Source organism: Paecilomyces variotii (genome assembly GCF_004022145.1).
Source record: "Paecilomyces variotii strain CBS 101075 chromosome Unknown C8Q69scaffold_1, whole genome shotgun sequence".
NCBI classification, from domain to species: Eukaryota; Fungi; Ascomycota; class Eurotiomycetes; order Eurotiales; family Thermoascaceae; genus Paecilomyces; species Paecilomyces variotii.
In genome coordinates, this window is record NW_021167140.1 from 2,201,791 (window position 1) to 2,222,525 (window position 20,735).

General features: G+C 47.1%; 10 protein-coding genes across 10 annotated transcripts; 7 read left to right on the forward strand and 3 right to left on the reverse strand.

The window, feature by feature from the left end:
• Window positions 1-48: 48 nt before the first annotated feature.
• C8Q69DRAFT_451607 (hypothetical protein) lies at window positions 49-447 on the forward strand. Its single transcript, XM_028629503.1, has one exon. It carries the CDS (start codon window positions 173-175, stop codon window positions 392-394), a length of 222 nt encoding a protein of 73 aa, XP_028489201.1. The 5' UTR covers window positions 49-172; the 3' UTR covers window positions 395-447.
• A 1,445-nt stretch (window positions 448-1,892) lies between these two features.
• On the forward strand, window positions 1,893-2,866 carry C8Q69DRAFT_440643 (hypothetical protein; the record flags this gene model as incomplete). The annotated part of the gene is made up of 3 exons (XM_028628674.1): window positions 1,893-1,988; window positions 2,024-2,569; window positions 2,663-2,866. The coding sequence occupies 3 exons, from the start codon at window positions 1,893-1,895 to the stop codon at window positions 2,864-2,866; spliced, it is 846 nt and encodes a 281-aa protein (XP_028489202.1).
• A 906-nt stretch (window positions 2,867-3,772) lies between these two features.
• C8Q69DRAFT_524194 (hypothetical protein) lies at window positions 3,773-4,507 on the forward strand (the record flags this gene model as incomplete). Its single annotated transcript, XM_028633578.1, has 1 exon — window positions 3,773-4,507. The coding sequence occupies one exon, from the start codon at window positions 3,773-3,775 to the stop codon at window positions 4,364-4,366; it is 594 nt and encodes a 197-aa protein (XP_028489203.1). The 3' UTR covers window positions 4,367-4,507.
• A 168-nt stretch (window positions 4,508-4,675) lies between these two features.
• Window positions 4,676-6,690, reverse strand: C8Q69DRAFT_451610 (putative serine peptidase, family S28). Its single transcript, XM_028629504.1, has 3 exons — window positions 6,386-6,690; window positions 6,118-6,332; window positions 4,676-6,054 (listed from the first exon to the last, which is right to left on the reverse strand). Exons 1-3 carry the CDS (start codon window positions 6,599-6,601, stop codon window positions 4,821-4,823), a joined length of 1,665 nt encoding a protein of 554 aa, XP_028489204.1. The 5' UTR covers window positions 6,602-6,690; the 3' UTR covers window positions 4,676-4,820.
• A 1,909-nt stretch (window positions 6,691-8,599) lies between these two features.
• Window positions 8,600-9,890, forward strand: C8Q69DRAFT_451615 (polysaccharide lyase family 7 protein). Its single transcript, XM_028629505.1, has one exon. The coding sequence runs from the start codon at window positions 8,859-8,861 to the stop codon at window positions 9,600-9,602; it is 744 nt and encodes a 247-aa protein (XP_028489205.1). The 5' UTR covers window positions 8,600-8,858; the 3' UTR covers window positions 9,603-9,890.
• Window positions 9,891-10,409: 519 nt separating this feature from the next.
• On the forward strand, window positions 10,410-11,447 carry C8Q69DRAFT_29493 (hypothetical protein). Its single transcript, XM_028627070.1, has 2 exons — window positions 10,410-11,109; window positions 11,169-11,447. The coding sequence occupies exon 1, from the start codon at window positions 10,505-10,507 to the stop codon at window positions 10,985-10,987; it is 483 nt and encodes a 160-aa protein (XP_028489206.1). The 5' UTR covers window positions 10,410-10,504; the 3' UTR covers window positions 10,988-11,109; window positions 11,169-11,447.
• Window positions 11,418-13,869, forward strand: C8Q69DRAFT_29358 (putative cytochrome P450 alkane hydroxylase). Its single transcript, XM_028627056.1, has 4 exons — window positions 11,418-12,297; window positions 12,369-13,026; window positions 13,145-13,411; window positions 13,501-13,869. Exons 1-4 carry the CDS (start codon window positions 11,848-11,850, stop codon window positions 13,674-13,676), a joined length of 1,551 nt encoding a protein of 516 aa, XP_028489207.1. The 5' UTR covers window positions 11,418-11,847; the 3' UTR covers window positions 13,677-13,869.
• C8Q69DRAFT_512203 (putative cellulase) lies at window positions 13,774-15,665 on the reverse strand (the record flags this gene model as incomplete). The annotated part of the gene is made up of 4 exons (XM_028633285.1): window positions 13,774-15,091; window positions 15,152-15,399; window positions 15,500-15,522; window positions 15,640-15,665. 4 exons carry the CDS (start codon window positions 15,663-15,665, stop codon window positions 14,063-14,065), a joined length of 1,326 nt encoding a protein of 441 aa, XP_028489208.1. The 3' UTR covers window positions 13,774-14,062.
• Window positions 15,666-16,954: 1,289 nt separating this feature from the next.
• C8Q69DRAFT_440650 (hypothetical protein) lies at window positions 16,955-17,287 on the forward strand (the record flags this gene model as incomplete). The annotated part of the gene is made up of 1 exon (XM_028628675.1): window positions 16,955-17,287. The coding sequence occupies one exon, from the start codon at window positions 16,955-16,957 to the stop codon at window positions 17,285-17,287; it is 333 nt and encodes a 110-aa protein (XP_028489209.1).
• Window positions 17,288-18,786: 1,499 nt separating this feature from the next.
• C8Q69DRAFT_29523 (putative MFS monocarboxylate transporter) lies at window positions 18,787-20,636 on the reverse strand. The gene is made up of 5 exons (XM_028627076.1): window positions 20,306-20,636; window positions 20,027-20,243; window positions 19,196-19,972; window positions 19,040-19,137; window positions 18,787-18,966 (listed from the first exon to the last, which is right to left on the reverse strand). Exons 1-5 carry the CDS (start codon window positions 20,392-20,394, stop codon window positions 18,813-18,815), a joined length of 1,335 nt encoding a protein of 444 aa, XP_028489210.1. The 5' UTR covers window positions 20,395-20,636; the 3' UTR covers window positions 18,787-18,812.
• Window positions 20,637-20,735: the final 99 nt, after the last annotated feature.

Here is a 20,735-nt window from a genome sequence, read left to right on the forward strand (position 1 = left end):
TAATAAAGTCACGCATGTTAGATAGAGACTTACCAGGCCCTGCTCCGTCTTCAGGGAGCTCTTTATCTTTTTCTTGGCTTCCTTTTTCTTCTTCCCGATTCTCATGGCTCTTGGCTGGCGCCTATCGAGACGGGGAGCCTCGATTGTCAGGTGAGCGCCCGCGCTCACCTGGATGATGTTCTATCTCTCAAATCAGTATAGCCCCTTTATATTTTCCATAATATGTTCGATGTCAATTACCTGGGGTGGTGCCATTGGGGTCGTAAAATCGTCGATTGTGGTTGTTCCGTTTATCGAGAGTGAGGGAGCTAGACACTCGTTAGATCAAAGATACATATACATGATGGTGATTATTATACACTCACAGTGGTCTCAAGGAGGTGCTCGGAGGTAGAAAAAGAGAGGACGAGGGAGAAGAATCGGAGGATTATATATGCACAGAGCACCAAAAAAACCTATCAATAAGGAGGAAGATAATAGTCATTATAACAATAATAATACAACCTATTCAATGGATAGATGAGCAATTCAATCCTATTTCGAGTAATTCTGTTTGTTTCGGCCTCATTGTCATTTCTGGCTTCAATAGGCGTATTCAAATATCATGCAACATAGAAAATGAACACCACTCGTTTGTCTGCATATCGGCGCTCAATAGTATTGAGAATCCCTCCTATTATGAATCTAGCGTCTAGAGCATTATGAGCACGTACAATACAGATGACTATTTTGCTTTGCACTTCTCATTTTTTAACTTAAAGTTCTGTTGAAAGTCATGCAACATAGGAAGTGAATACTACATGTTTGTCTGCATACCGGCGCTCGATGGTATTCAGAATCCCTCCTGTTATGAAGTTGGTGTCTAGAGCGTTATGAGACGTACTGTGCAAATGGCTATTTGCTTTGTATTTCCCTTTTTCTAACTTAAAGTTCTGTTGAAAGTCAATTCTGCTTCTATGATCGGCCTGCCATGGTTCAGATCAGGCTGCTTACATGCATCTAGGTAGGAATTACCAGTGCATCCCTATTCCTTGACGTGGCAATATAAATATGTCAAAGGCCCCAGGAAAAGACTCTTTCTGGACTCGCCGCACTTGCGATATTATACCGAATTACTCATGGTAGCGCCATCAGATACAGACTGCATCATCTGCAGTCTGCACTTTGGCTATTGGGTAGGCTACCAGCCGTGGCATACGAAGTTCAGAGCATGTAAGCACAAAACCAAGGCTTTATTTATCTCTTACGTCTATTTGCTGATACAAATTTCATTGAGTGTACCGTGGACAATACGGTGTGGGATTAACTGGAATCGGCTACACTTGGAATGACAGGGAATACCGAGTTCCCTATGATGAAAGGGAGCGATGGGACACCACGGACGACTTAATTCTCCTCATTTATCCCCCGTTCCGAATTTGGGACGTCTACTTATTCCATGAAAAATGCTGGGACAATCTTATGGAGCATATTGACGGGGCGGAATTTGATCTGGATAGTTTATATGAGGCTCTTGAGTCTTTCCCACGCACGAAATGTTGTTAAGTCCCTTTCATTGAGTTTAAAATTTCTATATACTCACATCTCTTGTGTTTACTTAGGTCCATGGGGATTCCAATGGCACGATGGGGACGAGAGCTATGATATCTTCATTATTCCGACGCTGGAACAACTCATGCAGTCACCACGAGTGTGCCCTCTCCCAACAAGACACATCCCACGGGAGCTCCCACGAAGTCCAACCGATCACTTTAGTTTGCTTCCAGTTGAGCTTCTTGAAGCTATTGCCGTCGATCTCCCCACTTCAGACGTCCTGAGACTGCGTCTTACTGCAAGAGCAATGGCACCGATCTTCACAAGCAAAATATTCTGGAAATCGAGATTCTCCATCAATGGTGAACGCGGATTCCTCCGCCCTGTCATCCAGCAAGAAATTGAAGGGAACGGCGGTAAACAAGTTGACTGGCGACTTCTTTACCACTGCACTTGTAAGTTAAAGTGCAGTCTGGAATTCGACTATCAGATCAGGATTTGGGAATCATTAAGGTGGCTCAGAGACGCAACACTTGCCAGGTGTTCAAATAAACGCAAACAACAAGGCAGCGTTCCTGTTCTTCAATGTGATCTGCCACTAGACTTCCGCGGCCGGGCGCTACAAGGCTATCATAATACCTTCTATCCCAACACACACAGAGAATCCGTTCATCTAGTTCGGCCGCTTAAGAGAATGATCGCTATGGTTCTCCAAATCGATGGAAAGATTTACATCACCGGACTTGAGTTTATCTTTGACGGTATGCCCAATGTTCTTATCGGCTATAAGACGCCTGGGGCTGTAATAATAGACAGTAACACGCCGGAATTGGTCAACAGAAGAATGTATAAGTATCCAGGGATAGGGTTTACGACAGAAATTTCGTGCTTGAGAGGGTTTGGCATACACATCACACCTGGTGGCCTTCATTTTATGACGGTTATCCAGGAAGACGTCACATACTATCTCGGTGGAAATCCACCTCCCAGGGAGTCCCAAGAATGTGATCTCCGTTTGGATGAGGTTATGGAAGTGGTAGGTACATTTGACGTGAGTTCCCGGACCTTCGTTCTATGAACAATTCGGATTTCATTCTCATGATTTGCAAACAGCATTGTAAGATGTTAGACCTTGGAGTCCGGGGTAGAGGAGAGAGGAAAGATAGAGATGGCAAAGATCGATGGGACAAAATGGTTTGGCGTCGTCGCCGAATGCGCCGTGGGATTTACTGAGATACTTTTTTTCGACTTCCTCTTACCGGAATTCCTTACGGGGGGGTTCTTCGACACCTTTGTCACGAGCTCTACCTTGAGGTTTTCTAGCACTGGATAGCTTCATGCGTCCGACACAACATTCATATACAACGAGATATGTGTTACCTATCTCGCAGGCTCCATACACCAAATGCGTCTCAGACGATCACCTGTCGGCGCTGTGTACTTGGCCTTCTTATCCGAGTGGCTGAGAGAATTGTTGAACTTCTTAGAGAAACACACTAGCTGGTTATTTCAATATGATTTATATGCTCTTTTAACCCATGCATCATACATAACACGAAATCCGAAGTTCTTCTTCGGTGAGAATAGCATATGACCCGACCTAACATGCTTTCGGGGGTAACGCCGATGCAGTAAATGCACCAGAGCTCAAGACAAATACATGGCTTCAAGTCATCGCGTGTCAAATCTTGTAACTATTCTTTTTGTGTGGCACTTTCTCTCCGCCGTATATTGAGATAGGGGACTCTCCAAATGTAGACTGTTTAGGCAAGTATTCTATCTGCGGATTGATATGAACATTTACCAATGCTACCAACACCAATACACAAATGGCTAAGTAGTATTCACTTTCCCCATTCCATGATATTAGTCGAATACGACAGACATGTCTGAAGCCCTTGAGGGGTAAGGATACTAGGGAATGAAGCCATACAATGGTCATACTTCTATTTCTCACAATATATTGTCCACCCTAAACCCTTCTGAAGATGGATTTCGTAGCTGTAGGCATGGAGTTCAGAGAGAAAAATGAAAGGTCAGAGAAGAAGTGAAGTTAAGAAGGAGAAGTGAATTATTTCGCCCAGCTTGCTGGTGTGTTACTGGCCTACAGGCTTTGTTTTCTTCCCTCTCCCCATTCGCCTCACCTAGAGACACGCACTCTACTCACTCAGCAACTCGGGTCAGACTGAATATTTCTGGAAGAAAGATAACTCTTTTTTTCTTCGTCTCATTATTCAAAATGGCGCAGCCCACGGTACCAAAGTACATGGCAGATGCCCCTATGAGGGCATATCTCGCTGAAGTGACAGGCGATGTGTACGAGGAGAGGATTGACCAGACCTGGCTCAATATCCTCAGATACTACTTCCCTCGAAAAGACTTCGGCTTAGAGAGAGAATCATATCCCGATGACCCCAAGGTCTCCAAGAAGAAGCTGAATGTCTGTGTGACAAACGTCAGACAGGGGAGGTTGCAGAAAGTCTTCTTCATTGAGTCTAAGCGCTTCCCTCACAAGGCTGAAAACAACGCTGACTGGGCTCAAAGCTATCGCTGGAGTGTTCACACAGGACAACTCGAGGACTATATACTTAGGGCTCGGAGATCTTCTGGCTACAGGCAGACTGTTTATGGGCTGCTAGCTATTGGAGACCATGCGAGGTTTTACCAGATGCGTATGACGGGCGGCTCGGAGAAGTTGACACCATACACTGATGGTGGACTAGGCGGGCAACCGCTCACAACACCTCTGAATATTAATACTGATGGCCCGGAGATCGAGAGGATCTTGGACGCCATCAGTGCCACGATCAGAGATGGAGACAACGACTTTTAAGCGATGGCGAATGGAGTTGACACTTGGACATCAGCAAGATTAAGGCATTGTCATTTTGGTACCTAGCCTAGGGTCTTGTATTAATAGCAAGACTAAGGAACCGGTTTAGGAAACCCCTAAACCCAACCTAAGGGCTTGAAGTCATCGCGTCCAGAATGTGTCAACTCCCCTTCGGGCATTCTTTCTTCGGCTTGTCCGGGGGCAGAGAGTTCGTCGAATACATACAAACAGGCTGTTTGTTCATATAGCGATCGTGCGTTGATTCTATTGACCCTGCTATCAGGAGAACTGTTATACTAGCTGTGGCAACTGCAAAAGATGGTTTATTTATAAACTAGGTTTGCACCCCATTGCTACTATATATACACAACGCTAACGAAACTACGTACAATGAACAGATGCAATATATATACACAAAGGAAACGGAAAAAAACAAAAAAAACAAAACGCGTCTTCACTGCCCTTTCTGGAAACATGGCAACCATTCCTTCAAAGCGTTGATGAAATACCCTCTCGAGGTGGCCCCAGCGGGGAAAGTAGTGCGGAAGTCGAAACAGTGCTCTGCGTTGGGCATGATGTATCCGAACACCTCGTCCTCGCTGGTGCGAACCCCACAGCCGGGGACCTCTGTCGTGAAATTGACATTGGCTGGGGCGAATGATTCGGTTGACAGCGTCGAGAGAGGCCTCCATGGATCATATTGCCCACCGCTGAAGTAAACATTGGATGGCCGTATTGTCCAACCTCCGGTTTGCGCATTTACCAGAGCAGTTTGCGGCTGGGGTGGCAGCAGACCGCTACTCAAGCCGTCTGGGAATTGTCGATAACAGACCTGCTGGGCATAGTCGTTCGTCTGATATTTGGATAAAAGCGCATGTGGGCCAATATTATCGCTCTGGAAATACCCCCACTGCGTACAGTACTGCCAGGTCCAGCTGATAGTGTCTGGGTTGGTGGATGGCCGACCGAGTTCACAAGATGATGAGCGCGAGGTGTCTGAACCTTTGCAGTTGGTGCCAAAAAAGCTATTCATCAAAGGAGTCATCATCGGCCACGAAGAAAGCCTCTTTGTCACAGCCTGGCCAGTGTTGATTATAGCGAAGGTACTGTTAGTGTTGTTTCCGCTGCTTGATTCCAAATAGCCGCATAAAGCGCTGAGGGATGCAGAGCCACCGCCCATTCCATAGCTTTGGAATAAACCGTAGATTGAGGTAAGAGCAGCTGTGAAGTCGGCATTGGCGTTGTTTTCCGCTCCTGGTCCCAGAAAGAGTCGTTTGATACTCGCGGCAGTCTGGCTACCATCCAACTGGTCGTCGATATATGCGAGCGCGGCATGGAGATCTTTGGCGCAAGTTTCATATCCGTACCCCACCATTCCACGATACACTTGATCCCAATAGGCACTCAAATCGATACGAGCCTCTACCGGGGCGGATGAAGAGAAGGCAGCGAAGAAGGTCTCTGGATATTGATTTCGGGAGAATGCTGCGCGCATTCCGGAATAAGACCCTCCAACCATAACCCACGGTGTCGACTTCGGTGTAAGATCTTGGTCGGGAAAAGCTGCTCGGCTGAAGTTGCTAGCGAAATATGGCAAATCAGCCAGGGCTTGCTCGTTGGTCAGATATTTGAAATTTTCAACTGGTGTATCGGGGCCAACATCGAAGGGTAGCGAATCCCCGTAGTAGCTGTTTGGTGGGCATCAGCAATGAAGCTCATGTCATTTGCAGAGGCGAACAATGATCTCTTACCGATGCTCCCATACGATACCAATGGCATTGAATTCTTTCAGGAACTGTTGGAAGAATTGAGTCGAGTTGCTCAGGTACGCCTGGGCTGACGATTCAGCGTTTGCTTCGCCGCCATCATATACAATGACTGGGCCCCCTGGTTCATAGTATGCATCCGTGACCCAGTATCGGTTCTTGTAAGTACCAACTGAATGATCTCCGTGGTCGATGGGAAGCTTCCAAATGTCTCAGAAAATGAACATCAACTAACGGGTTTTAAGGAACTTACTGTAGCATATTCCGCTGGAACATTTTCTGCAGCCGAGTTGGCAACCATCGTACGAAAGTTCTCATGGCGAAAGAGCACGGTATCTGCATCCAAGCCTAGATTCGCTGCGAGCTGTAGATCTCTAAGTGTGGGCGACATCAACACGCCCATGCTCGAGGAATATCCAATCAGCGAGACCAGGGCTATCGCCGCGAGGGCTGACCGGCAAGAACCCATTGTGCCGGTAAGATTTTATCTTTCTTTTCTCTTTCAGTTTCGTTCCAAAGAGATACAGGAGAAAGAGCACATAGCGACCCAGGCATAGGCCGCCCTTAAATGCCTTGTCCCAAATCATTTTCTATCAACCAGGCACGGTTGCATCCATCAAGGTTCCCTAAAATCCCGCTTTGATCTGGGCTCGACTAGATAAACATGCGGTAACATCGCGTGCGTCTGGAGGCATTGTTTGCGCTTGTTGCCAACTGCATCTGGAAAAGTCGGAAGCATTAACGTGCAATGTGGAGTCCTAGAAGCTACCCAAGAAGGCCAGGTACCCATGTGGGCAGTATATCAAAGACAACGTCCCTGGAGAAGATGTCGTGTCGATCTTCGACGCATCGGGTTCGCTCTGGACTCTTTTCGGAAAGAATGCAGATAACTAAACCAAGGCGGAGAACCCGAGGAAATACTCCGAATACAAACATGATAAGCTTCCATTTCAACTTATGTGTTTTATTTTATGGAGCTGCTCGCACAATGGACAAGTAGATAGCCCCAAACTGCTTGAAGCTTCCACCGTTGAATTATACGCATCTTTTTTCATACAGCGGTGGTGATCCGGAACAATTACAATATGGCAACGTCTCCGCATGAAACCATTGATAGAGATGTCGCTCTATTGTCGATCCGTCCAAGCTTCCGATCGCAGTGCCATGGATCAAGTTATGCGGCTGATCAGCATACACCAAGTATATGCCCACCTTTGTCGCCGTATCCAGATAAAGCCACGCAATCGAGAAGACTATAATGAATTGTTCGCGCTGCACAGAATGTTTCTGGAACTTATGTACCCGATGTCAATTATTAGTGCGTTTGCATCCATCATATGTGGCGTTTTCGGAAATCCAGTCACCACTGTTGTGGTCTTCCGAAATCCACGAAGGAGATATGGTACTCCGCAGACGAGATCGGCGGACACCCTGTCCAGCTAAATTTGCTTGTTTCCCAGTGCAAGGAACCGTCGTTCTTCGCAATTTCTCTATACTGCAAAAGTAAAAGGATCTCTGAATCGAGAACTCATTGTTGAATTATGGCAGAAGCAGCAATTCGTTGACCTGGACAATGTTTACTAAGGAACATAATAATTAGTTAACTACAGTGTCCGGAAACGGAAGATTGTCAACATTCCACGTGACGTCACCGTCTGAAGTCCGACCGGATTTCTTATGGCAACTGGTAAAAATCAACGCGAGGAGGAGGTTATCAAAGCCATTATCTTGGTATAGAGTCCTTATTGGGGATATTTTATTGTTATCATAACATGTGGTTTGTGGCTTTGGGAGATGTGCGCTGATTGCCTAGTTCGGAGATATATTAGCTTGGTTGCAACATTATTTGGATCGCTTTCCATCTTCACCTACGTTATGCCCGTACATCCCCCATTATGTGTTTACGCCACTTCCTCCAACTGTCGAAGACGAGCTAATTCATCGTCTCAATTTGATCAAGACTGGATCGAGCTGTCGAAGTGCTTGACTAATCGATGGATCTCTCCAACTGTTTTCATATGACCCCGCTACAGGGCTGGGAGAAAGCCTTACGAACTTTTTATACGGTCAAGCAAATTCAACTTCAACAGATCGAGGCCTTTTAGGTGGAAGGAGGCTTTCGGAAATGATTTCTTCGTCCACCTCGTCGTCTCCCCATCTATCGCCGAACCTGCTAGTATTCAGCCCTTCAAGAGATTAAACAACGAGAGAATGTGCCATAAAAAAGTCTTAGACACATGTCTAATCGGGTAATTGGTTCAGTTGGTCAAAGCCCAGAACATCGAATGAGACACCGGCTCGAAGCCGGGGCGCTGAAACGTTACATCGGCACCCTGCTCAATATCACCCCCAAGAGAACAGATTCCTGAAATGGCAACTCCTTCGAGCTACAGTGTTGGCATTTACTACTGGCGCAAATATTATGCTGCGATGTTAGCACCTTGGCAAACTCAGCGACTGCGCATGATGCGAAAATAAGCTTATGAAAAAAAAAAAAAAAGGTACCGTAGCATCCTCGGCGCTGTGAGCTTGCGATCAGGAACTCTCTATCGCTTATGAAATTAATACGGCCCAAAATCGTATGCTCAGAAGGCGCGTATAAAACCAAGAGACTTATCCACCAGATGGAAGGATCTCTCATTTGATCGCTCTACAGCAGTTCAGCGCATTCTCATTCATCTCTATATCTTCGTACTCCTACTTATAAGGGGAATCACTATTGCACCATGTCTTCCACCGCAATACTTACTCTCCTCTTCTCGACAGCTGTCGTTGCTCTTAACCCCAGCTGTGCCCCCGGGGGAAACTTCGACTTGAGCAAATGGAATCTCCAACTTCCCATAGGCAGTGTTGGTAGTCCCACCACCATATCTAGTTCCGCTCTAGAGGGCTGCAATGGCTACCAAGACCCGGGCCACCAGTACTTCTTCACGGAGAGCGGTGACGGTGCATTGGTGATGAAGGTGCCTGGCTCGCCCTCCTCATCAGGCTGCGTTACAACACCCAACAGTCAACACTGTCGGACCGAACTGCGCGAAATTAGCCCATCTAGCTGGGATCCCAACGCAGCGACCAACCGACTTAGCGCGACTCTCAAAGTCACCCAGGCCGACGATAGCAGTCATGGCACAGTGATCGGACAAATCCACATTGACGACAGCATCTCGAGCAAGCCTGTCTGCGAGCTGTTTTACAACAGCAACGGCGATATCTCCATCGGCGTTGAGCAGACACGTAGTGGTGGAAACGAAGTTGTCACATATGTCGATAATGTGCCGGTAGACACGACTTTTTCATATGAGATCCAGTATGAGTCGAACGTGCTCAGCGTCAGCATCAATGGCGGCGCGGCCAAGACGTTCAGTACTTACAGTCTGGATGCGCCAAAGAGCTATTTTAAGGTGGGGAACTACAATCAGGGAGACAGTCCGTCGGATGTTCACTTCTTTGCGATCTCAACGCAGCATTAAACTTCAGCGGGAAGTCGAGATTACTGCTCTACTTAAACATCTTGGAGAAGGCGAATCCTTTCCATTCTATCACGGACATACCCTATCACGATCTACATCGTCCTCATACATGATTAGGAATTGTAAAATAACGCATATGGAGCATACTTTAAATATCCATTAAGTATCAGCCATTTCTTTTCTGGATGGTTCTGCCAGCCACTTTAAGCTGGGGCGGGTTCTATTTATGGATCGTGCACTCCGCGTTCTAGACCACTGATATCCAACCAAAACACATTTAAAACATGATATTATTATGGTACACCGTCCGTTGCATTGACTGGCCCCACCGCTGATATTAATAGAGAAAAAGGCAAGAGAGAAAAAAAGACAAGTATTCTTCAAGGTGGTTCTGAAGTCTCGCGAACGCCCCGTCAACAGGAGCGGTGTGATTCTCTGCCATGATCGAGTCTAATTCTAGCTGGGTCCGGATCGTATGTAAACCCCTGACAACGCACCTTGCTGCCAATAATAGAGTATGATGACTAGATGGAATGATGCTTTATGCTTTCTGGGGCCTTGCCAGTGGGACCACGCCTCTTTGTTTCACCGTACCATAAAGTACTGGATCCTTCGGTCGCCAGATGCCCGGGATCGTGGCTGGGAGTGGAACAAGTCGCATGGGCGTAGGTAGGTAGAGAAAGGAACATAAAAAGGCAAGCATCGACAGCATTCACGCATTCACTTCGTTTACCAGAGCACTCCAGAGCCTCATTGGACATACAGTCAACCGCATTAAGAGTCGGCCACATCGTCCAGGAGCCATATCCTACAGCTATCAATCCAGTGACCAAGTACCACTCGGATTATTCGTTTCCGTCAGCAATCCGAAAAAAAAAAAGTTAAACATACCAAATATCAGAATGTCTACTACAGCCGCAACAACCGCCGCCGCTACCACTGCTGCTTCTTCCTCCGCTGCATGTGGTGCTAAACTCTACGAGATCCCCATCAAGGATGCTGCATGCGCCGTTCCGTCCAAGGGCAACTACACTGATGTGATGAAGGAATGCTGCAAAGTGGCTTCTGTACACTCCTACGACAATAACTGTGGCCTGTATTGTCTCGCACAGGAACAGTCTGTTGGAGATCTCTCTTCATGCTTGACCAGCCACGGAGTCAAATACGGCGATGCGTTCTGCAACACAAACTCCTCCGCGACGGCTACAGCGAAGGTGTCTTCGAGCGAAGCTACTTCATCGGCCACGAAAACGGGAAGTTCCGCGTCATCGACGTCGTCTCACAATGCTGCTGCGGCAGTAGTACCACCGCAGGCTATTTCGAAGTCAGGACTAGGTCTTCTGGCGCTCCTGTTCTGTTCAACCGTGATGGGGGCTTTGGTCTAGGAGGGAATACTTATTGGGTGACAAAATGGAATGCTTTTTATGATTGACTTTTGAAGGAGTTTGGTTCCTGGAGTGCATGGCTCGTGATTCTGGGCGGTGTTTTTTTCTAGGACTGCTGCTTGGTAACTCGGCCCAGGGGATTTTTTTCATGGCTCATACCGGCTGATACCTCCTGCTCTAGCATATAATTATATGCAATAATCCAGACAAATGGATTCCTTAGAATAAAGGTGTGTTAAAGACGCGTATTTGCAGTAGCCGCTGTTAGAGATGTTCTAATCGTGGACAACGTGGATTTAGTCGTATCATCTGCCAGATATTAGTATTAAGGACCGTGCCCCATCTTTGGTCTCGATAGAAGGGGCAGGATTTGCATTGTGGAGAAGGATCTAAGTAATCGGACGCCATCGCCAGGCGTAGCTAAAGAATCACCCTTTTGGCGTACATCATGATGCGGACCGAAAACCAAGACGCAGGCCTTTTCGGAGAACAAACTACTTCAGATCACTTGTGAGTCGCCACAGAGAAACACGTTATACGGAATTCAAAGTCGTCAATAACAATATGGGGCGCCGGAAGCGGCGGAGAGGCGGAGCGCTAAAATCAGTCCGAGTCCGCACATTGTTGGAAATGTTCACATGGTGTGTCGCGCATCGTGAGTTTACCTAGGCTAATAGAAGAAGTTACTTCGACTCCGCTAATAATACTTTCTCCGGCCTCTTCCTCGGCGCTTTCTAATTGAATATATGTCACTGGTGCTCCCCGCAATTCAAAGTCACTCACTGGCACTGCTAACTCCCCCAGAAATGACCTGAGAGCATTGATATATATATACGAGAATCCTCAAATAGCTAATAATCATGGGGGTGCTCGCGGTAGTCATCATTGCACTCGCGTTCTATGCAATCTTTACTATCCTCCGGTCTATCCAGCAATTCAATAGACACCGCAAGAATGCAAAGGCTCTGCGCTGCCAGCCTGCACCCCAAGGACGACCCGGTTTCTACGGCATTCCGGCCTTCTTGAAACTGGCCCGAGCTGTCCGGGAGAAGAGATCGGTTGAATTCATGGCCGAACAGTATGAACTATATGGAAATACTTTTGCACAGAAAATCCTTGGACGACATCTTGTCACAACCATCGAACCGGAGAATTTAAAAGCGCTCTTAGCTACTCAGTTCAATGATTTCCGCCTGGGGAATCGACATCGAGAGTTCTATCCGCTTCTGGGAGATGGTATCTTCACTTTGGATGGTGCAGGCTGGTCGCACGCGCGAGCATTACTGAGGCCCCAATTTACGAGGGACCAGGTACGTTAGTTGACTGAATGGCGGTTGAACAGTTTTCCTCAGAAACGGCTGGTGCTAATTGACCTTGTCAGGTTGCTGATCTGGCGATGATGGATGAACATGTCATGAGGATGATCGATATCATTCCCAAAGACGGCTCCGTGTTCGATATCCAAAAGCTTTTCTTTCTTTTAACGATGGACTCTGCGACCCACTTCTTATTTGGTGAATCCGTCGGATCCATGCTTCCAGCTTCTTCCAGTCCCGGAGTACTCGAAAAATCCACCGGCGGCGCGCAGGGCTTTGCTGATGCATTTAATCTGGCACAAGAATATCTCGCCGCTCGATCGCGAGCCCAGGACTTTTACTGGATGGTCAACCCCGCGGAATTCCGTGAAGCGACAAGGAAAGTGCATGATCTAGTAGACCACTATGTCCAGTTGGCTCTCCAATCCCGAAACAAGCCGCAGAAGCCAGATGACCGGTATATCTTCTTGCAGGCTCTGGCGGCGGATTCGCCAAATCCAAAGGTGCTCAGAGATAACTTGCTCAATATCCTTCTCGCAGGCCGAGACACGACGGCTAGTCTGCTCAGCTCTGCATTTTTCCTCTTTGCCCGTCATCGACACGTCTGGGACCGTCTTCGACGAGACGTTATTCGCCAGTTCGGCGACTGCAACCACAAAGTTTCTGATATCACACATGCGAAGCTGAAGGATATGCCTTATCTTCGTTATGTTCTTAATGAAGGTGAGCTTGACATCCAGAAGGCCCATACTCCATTATAGCCTATGATACACCATGACCCCTGATGTTCACATTATACGGCATTTGCGATTTCGCTATGCTTGCTAACACACTATACAAGTCCTCCGCTTGTACCCTCCAGTGCCAATCAACTTCCGCGTTGCTGCCACAGATACATCTTTACCCGTCGGTGGCGGTCCGGACGGAATGTCTCCGATATATATCCGGAAGGACTCAGTGATCACATACGTAGTCTACGCCATGCACCGACGAAAGGATCTATGGGGTCCTGACGCAGAATCATTCCGACCTGAGCGATGGGAAGAAAATGGCAAGCACAGCTGGGAATATCTTCCCTTCAATGGCGGGCCGAGAATCTGTCTGGGTCGTAAGTGCCGTCCTCTTATTTATTTCCCCTATCCCTCCTTTACTCCTGCTCGCAAGCCTAGCCAGATTGGATAACTAACAGGTCATCAGAACAATACGCCCTTACTGAAGCGAGCTACACAATAGTTAAGCTCATGCAGCACTTCGACACTGTCGAGAACGCTGACCTGGACCTCGAACAACCTGTCTTGGTCTCTAATCTCACCATGTCTCATGACAGAGGCGTTAACATCAGACTATATAACTCTGGAAAAAGCTGTTACTAAACCTAAGCAGCCTATGTGTTATAGTTCACTGGTGTGGTAGCAATGTTTTCTTTGCATTCGATCGCTGGCTCTGTATGAGATATTCATGACCTATGTTTTGATTTGGGATGGTGAAACTCTCCGCTAGAGCAAAATTGACTATAGCAGTGTACGTGCTCCATCCATCCTTCTGAGGAGATATGGCAACATAGGTTATCTTATGACTATCACTGATGTCGAGAAAGGGAAAGTCTTATGACATGTCCATGTATAGCTATTCCTTCCATACGCATTAGCATGTGTATGCCTATACTTCAAAATTACAATCTAGTAGTTGAAATAAGCAAAACAATGCATTATCCTTGCTTTGTTTACGAATATACAGCTCCATTTACACCACTGTGCGGTTATTTCCTAGTAATTGTGACAGAGATATCTGTCACCTCCTTGAGAGAACTCGACGTGAACAGGGCCAAGGTGCGCTTGTCTCTCTTGTATTGCCCCAAGCTGCCGACAGGAGAAATCTGAACGCTGTATCCATTTGGAAACGTAGAAGGCGGCAAGATGATCTCTGTAGGCGCGTCGATATTCGGGTCGCTTGTGAATTGCAACTTGAAAGTGCCCGATTTCTCGTCGAAGCCAAACGAAGTGGGCGTGCCAGCGATCGCGGCCGGATACGCACGGCTGTAGTGCTTCTGCAGCTCTGGATACGTCTTTCCAGAAGTGCCCTTATACAGATTCTCATATGCCCAGCCGATCCAAGACACTATGTGTGCATCAGTCGCCGTCATGGCATCTGCCATGTCTCTCATCTGCTTATCGTCGCCAACCCAGAATGTCAACTCTGTAAGGACTCCGGCAGTTTTGAGTCGCACGTTGTCCTGGTGACGGTTTCGGAGTGTATCGGAGATGGCGCCCACCTGTGGTGGATGGTAGTAATGGAATGAGTGCACCGTCTTGGATCCGTCGGCGAGAGGCACGTTGTTAAAGCCAGATAAAATATCGAAGGTAGTCCCTTCGAACCAGATGAGCGTGTCATTATCGACGCTGCGGATCTGTTTCGCTGCGAGGTTCCAGAGGTCCTCCAGAACCTTGCGGTCAGCGAATCCAGGTATAAGGAGCGTCGGATCAGCCTGTATGTCCCCAGCCCAGGGCTCATTTAGCAGATTGTACCCTACGACATTGATGGTTTCGACATATTCCGACGCCAACTTCTTCCAGTATTCCGCGAATGCATCTCCAAGACCGTACTGGTTCTTGTACAGTCTTCCGAAAGCGTTACAAACAGCCACAGATAGATAACCATATTCCCAATTAAAGGTATTGCATTGCGATTGGGGCGAAGGGAAGCCATCACTGTCAGTAGTAAATGGCCATAACTGGACAGGAAATGGGAACCTTTTCCAGGCCGGTACCCAGTCTTTCTTGACAAACCACTGCGCTCTTGGTCAGTCAAGTAGTTGATAAAAAGAACTAACTTGCTTTCCAAAACTCACATCAGGCACACCATGGCCACAAAATTGTCTGGCCAATAAATCTTGATGTACGTCCACCAATACATAGATTCCTTGCTCCTCTGCCAGCTTTGTTTGTTTTTTCATGATATCCAAAAATGTCTGATTGTACTCGCCACGAACTGGCTCAGCACCCGCCCAGCTGTGTCCCAACCGCACAATATTCAGCCCCAAATCATGCAAGTTTTGTACATCTTGCTCGCCAAACGACGAGACTCCGGGGGTCCACTCTTGGTCCGACTCCTAGGGTGCATTCTAAGAGTTAAACTGTTATACTACTAGCAAAAGACTAGGAGGATATCAGATCGGAAGACCTAACGCTGCACTTACTCATATAGAAACTTGTTGCCACGCTGTTACACTTTATGTGATATTCAATTATAATAGCAGAATCTGGGTAGCGCACTGGGGTAGTAGGGGGGGGGAGGGGGCAGTTAGGCGTCTGCATTATAGTATGTGACGGAACTTACATTCGGGCGAAGTTGGTTATACGCATTACAATGTTATGTATGGAAGACAAGGCCATTTTACCATCTGCGCCATTTCTAGTGCTTGGAGGATATAAGGAAAACTGGAAACAAAGTTGGACTTCCTCCTTGAGTAAGTAGCGTCAAGGACAAAGCAACTGATTCGCTATGTCTACCAGTCTTCCGAGGGATCGTGTACGGATCTAGGTCAATGATATAATGTAACCGTGCTGTTTCACTCATTGAAACAGTGACTAAAATATGAGAAAGTTGTTCTAATTGGACAGAGATGAAGTAGGACCTATAGTTTAGTGCTTAATGATCCTGTTCTTTAGACCGTAAGTCAAATCATTGATCATAAGCACTTAGTATTTTCGCAACTATGCAGGCCGATCTGCTACGTGTTCTGAGTGAGTGCACATGACCACGGCGATTGGATGGGTAAAAATGCAAGCAGATCGGACTAAGTAAAGATATCTGTCTCAGCCAGCCACTGAACCTTTTGACGACCTCTTATATGGTAGAATTTGACGAAGCTAGTGTCCTGCACAGCTCGGCTCCGGAGCTCCGGACGGTGCTGTAAGTACATGTACATACATACTTTAACGGGCCGTGCCGTAACGCATGCAATATTGCAACATTAAATCGAAACCAAAGATTAAGCCCTAATTCAGACGAATAGTGTATTGTGTCTGTTAAATCTGCCCAACTTTTAGGCTTCGGACTTTCTATGAACTGGCGTTAAAGTTCATCACTTCGGATTCCCAATGGATGGCCGAGGTGGAGTATGCAGTCGCGTTGTCCCAACTCTGCAAAGAAGAACAGATGGGGAGCTGACCCTGTGGAACCATTTGTATGAGCTCATTAGATAGCCATGGATACATAACACATATGCCGGTTCATGTGTGCTGAAATAACTCTCAATGTGTGAGACTTGATTTGAACCACGACTTAGAAAAAACAGGGAAATGACCAGAGATTCAGCTCGCCACCTACTCACGAGTCAATGACCACCTCCCTCCCAAGCAATGATAGGCCAAGAGGGGTATACAGTACTTCTGTTCGCAGACGGAGCTGTACAGCTTGGCTACTTTGGCCCTATGCCCTATATGAAGGATATCGAGAATATAAAGGGAACCATGTTCTTGAGCTGTAGAGGATAAATCAGTGCCATCACTATTCTTTACCTCTTACACGAAGTTTCCTAGCTGCTACGCATCTTCACTTTTATCACCCAAGTGCCCAGACAAATCTGGAAAAAAAAAAAACGACTTCACGTACGAGCCTTTCCCACACGATAACTTCCATCAAAATCATCATGAGCAACACGGTCTGGACCGAGAATAAGGATCACTCCGTCGAAGGTCACACCCTGACTGGCGCCCTCTACTACAACGACACCCTTATTTGGGGACCCAGAGGTTGCCACGGAAACACGAGACGTCTCGGAGATGCCCTCCACGACCTTGACCGTGGCTTTTACATGAAATTTGACGACAAGGAGAAATCAATCGAAGGACACACGCGCTACATCAGCGTCAAGGCCAAAGGCAATGTTATTCTCGACAAACTCAGTACTCATCCCAGCATGGATGAATTGGCTACCGTTGTCAAGGGTGTTCTAGCTGGTAAAGGAGAACTTGCTGAGTGAAGGCTTCAACCGGTCTTCTGGGGTTTCATAACCAAGGTTATATATCGGGGAAGAGAGGCATGGACTTGGTCAGAGGCGAAACCGAAAGAGGTCATTCAACATCACTCATACAGACTTCAAGAGATGCTTTCAACAACTCATCATCAATTGGAACACCTTTTTTTGCGCCAGCATTGATGTCGGAGCAATAGCTGTAGTTAGTGAAATCGATTGGGATCAAGTCCATACGCATTGTATGATTCATTCTTCAATCGATCCATCTGATCATGGGTCATCTTCTTTTCTTCTCCATCGAAACCTTGGGAGCACCCTGCTCTAGGCATAAGAGACGATGTTGGGCTGATAGTTACTAACTTTACCGACTCAGTAAACAATATATTCCGCGCCCCTCACGGGGTTCAAAGGTTGCTCCTGGAATATCCCCCTCCACATGTAGCAGTCTCGCACTTCGCAGCATCTATGTGCCAGTATCTATGCAATAAACTTTATGGGAATATCAAAGGTTTTCATGGTTGATATTGGGAATCTTGAAGATGCACAGAGAGCAGATTACAGAGTACATAAGCTTGAAAAGGGAAAGAGTAACCACGGAATAGGATTGATTCACTTACAATGAAACAAAAAGAGCCCAATCTGACAATATTTCGATAATTGCAGCCTATATGTTGTACATACTATACTTACACTTTTGGATCTGTGAAACCGGATGGAATTCAATATTTTCTGTCAGCATAGAATCCTAAGCGTGAAGAGGAAAAGCATGAGGGAGATAGCCCACTTCCCTAGCTGTCTCCGGTAAGCAGAACCCACCCACTTTCTGGGGGCGTTGGTCTGCTTCATCTCAAACCATGCGAACATATAAGTTGGTCATGTGATAACGGTCAGATCAATCAACCTGACGAGGCCGTCACACTATGAAGCAGTGAAGCTTGTTGCAGATAAACAAGTAACATGATTGGCGTTAAGGCCAGGAGAACAATAGTAGCCTCAGAACAGGAAAGAGAGATTTTGGCTTCCTATACCCCGGAATCTTGTCATTGGCGCTATCCCTGCCTTCATCATATTGTTTTTCCCATGGTAGCCTTGATGCTAACCCCGCCCGCTGCAGCCAAGCTTAATATCTTCTCACGGCTGCTAGAGAGGAAAGGACTGGTCAAGGGCTTATATTCTCTAGGAGGGAGCGAGCTCCAGCTCCAGCAGCTATCTAGCTACCTAGGTATATAAGCTGTGCGCTGGGCTGGGCTCGAAGAGGAAGGGGGCAATATCCTCCTGGCTTAGGGCCAAGATCTTCGCAGATGAAGTCCGTATATATATTTGTCAACACGGTGTAGCTCAATCTGATGGTAGTCCATTTCAAATTCCAATAAGAGACTAAAGTTACCGTTTGGGAACGCATACAATTGGAGGTGAGGATGATCCCAAGTGTATAAAGTCGAGGTGCATGAAGTTGTTTTTTAATTGTGAAGGTAATTAACAGACTGAAACAACTAGAACCCCATCCGAAAAAAATAAATACATCGTCAATCTAGACAATAGCCGCCAACTTCCCATTCTGCGCAAATTTGGCTGCGAGCAGGATGGCGCCTCCCAGGATTAGGCTAGCTCCTGAGTACACGGATAGGGCGAGGAATCCGTATTTCTGACCTAGTTCGCCGCTGATTACAGTGCCGGCCATAGAGCTACAGTGACGATTAGTATTAACGTCAAATCCCGAAGGCTACGGAAAGGAGGTTCTGGAGATGGACAACGTACGAAAGAGAGCACGAGCCCATGACAATTCCGATAACTGTACCCACCGTAGTTGGTGTGGCGATCTGAGCGGCACAGGCTTGTTGAAGTGATAGGATTGCCTTTGGTTCAGCCTATTAGTATAGTTACAGTACATTCAGGTGGATGCCTGCCACTTACCCCAGAGCAGAAGCCATATGCTGCGGAGAATATCACCAGACCAGCCACGGATGTCACCTTCGTCCAGCAGAAGGCGATAATACCGGATAACATGGTCGCCAAGATGCAGAGGTTGAACTTGCCATACTTATCGGCGACAATTCCGGGGATGATGCGTCCGAAGAGCGAGGCACCGTTGATAATCGAGATGGTGTAGAAGGATAGGTTCGATGAGAAGCCTTTATCGACCGCATAAGCGGTAGTGTAGAAGAAAGGTGAGAACATGCCAAAGTAAACGATGAAGAAACCGGCGCAGGATAGCTGTAGTTCTGGTTTCTTCACGACAGAGAAATCCAACTTCGGTTTAGCGGGCGGTTGATCTTCTTTGGCAACTGGCTCTGGATCACTTGCTGCTGAAGATGCAGACGACGGCGCAGGTGGTGTCTTTGGTGCCGGTTGGCGCCCTGATAGGGAAGAGATTCCCAAGATGGGCAGCATTATGAACCCAACAATGCGCATCGTCCACCCGAATCCAACGTTCGATTTCTCAAGCAGTTCGTGTACGACGACAGGCCAGATGACACCTCCCAGGGATGATCCCGCGATAACCATACCAACTGCCGCTGCCCGTTTCTTCTGGAAGTGCTTGCTGATGATAGCTATCATGGGGGTCACGATAAATGCCATCGAAATCCCAAGAAGGATACCCTGCGCAAGGATGAACTGGTAGAGCTCCTTGCAGAGAGATGCCATCATGATGGAGAAGACAACCCCAAGAGATCCCAACCAGAGCATCAGCTGTTTTCAAGAATCAGGTTCTGTCCATAAAATATATTGGGCTATCCTTCGTACCTCCGGACCAGATACATCAAGCAAAGGACCTGTGAAGACTGAACCCGCGAATATGCAGAATACGTTGATCGCCCCGATCCATGCAATGTCTGTTTCCTTTTGATGTGCTAACTGATTCTCCGCGTAATAAGTCTCGAAGACACCGAAAGCGTTAACGAAGCCGACGGTGCAGAACATCGACCCAAATGCTCCAGCTAAAGCGATCTTTGCCTGAGCTCTGAAATGCGAAAGACTGTCAGGAAAAATGAAATTCCATGGGAAAGAAGGATAGATACATACGTGAGTTCATTGGCTTCCTCAGTTTCTGGGACCTTGGGGGGTTCCTCCTTGGGGGCAATCTCCCCTGAGACTCTCTCTTCCTGACCCATTTTTCGACCAACTCTGTGAATCTGTTTCCACGCAGAAGCAAAGGCTGCTTTGGGAAGGAGAGAGATGGGAGCGGATCAGGAGTTTCAGTTATAAAATAACTGATAGAGACCGTTCTCGATACTTGCTAGTGGAAGACACTGACGAGTAACTTAACTTACACCCCGAACGGCCAGGCTCTGGGCTTCTTATATTAAGGATCGGCATGTTTACAAAAATTCAAGACTAAGTGGAAAGGCCAGCTCCGGAGGGGAAATCGGAGAATCCATGGGACCATTCTATGACTGGTGACCGACCGCATGGAGAATATACCGAAGTCGATCAGTTGTTGTTCCCATACATT

What these genes read in the sequence shown, in the direction of transcription:
- C8Q69DRAFT_451607 (XM_028629503.1), top strand. Translation starts at nt 173, where the DNA reads ATGATGTTCTATCTCTCAAATCAGTATAGCCCCTTTATATTTTCCATA.
- C8Q69DRAFT_451610 (XM_028629504.1), bottom strand. Translation starts at nt 6,601, where the DNA reads ATGGGTTCTTGCCGGTCAGCCCTCGCGGCGATAGCCCTGGTCTCGCTG. An exon ending in TTCCAGCGGAATATGCTACA is followed by an intron (nt 6,333 to 6,385) that starts GTAAGTTCCTTA and finishes GACATTTGGAAG; the next exon opens with CTTCCCATCGACCACGGAGA. An exon ending in GGTATCGTATGGGAGCATCG is followed by an intron (nt 6,055 to 6,117) that starts GTAAGAGATCAT and finishes CCCACCAAACAG; the next exon opens with CTACTACGGGGATTCGCTAC.
- C8Q69DRAFT_451615 (XM_028629505.1), top strand. Translation starts at nt 8,859, where the DNA reads ATGTCTTCCACCGCAATACTTACTCTCCTCTTCTCGACAGCTGTCGTT.
- C8Q69DRAFT_29493 (XM_028627070.1), top strand. Translation starts at nt 10,505, where the DNA reads ATGTCTACTACAGCCGCAACAACCGCCGCCGCTACCACTGCTGCTTCT.
- C8Q69DRAFT_29358 (XM_028627056.1), top strand. Translation starts at nt 11,848, where the DNA reads ATGGGGGTGCTCGCGGTAGTCATCATTGCACTCGCGTTCTATGCAATC. An exon ending in CCCAATTTACGAGGGACCAG is followed by an intron (nt 12,298 to 12,368) that starts GTACGTTAGTTG and finishes TGACCTTGTCAG; the next exon opens with GTTGCTGATCTGGCGATGAT. An exon ending in GCCGAGAATCTGTCTGGGTC is followed by an intron (nt 13,412 to 13,500) that starts GTAAGTGCCGTC and finishes ACAGGTCATCAG; the next exon opens with AACAATACGCCCTTACTGAA.
- C8Q69DRAFT_29523 (XM_028627076.1), bottom strand. Translation starts at nt 20,394, where the DNA reads ATGGGTCAGGAAGAGAGAGTCTCAGGGGAGATTGCCCCCAAGGAGGAA. An exon ending in GAGGAAGCCAATGAACTCAC is followed by an intron (nt 20,244 to 20,305) that starts GTATGTATCTAT and finishes TTCGCATTTCAG; the next exon opens with AGCTCAGGCAAAGATCGCTT. An exon ending in TTGATGTATCTGGTCCGGAG is followed by an intron (nt 19,973 to 20,026) that starts GTACGAAGGATA and finishes TCTTGAAAACAG; the next exon opens with CTGATGCTCTGGTTGGGATC.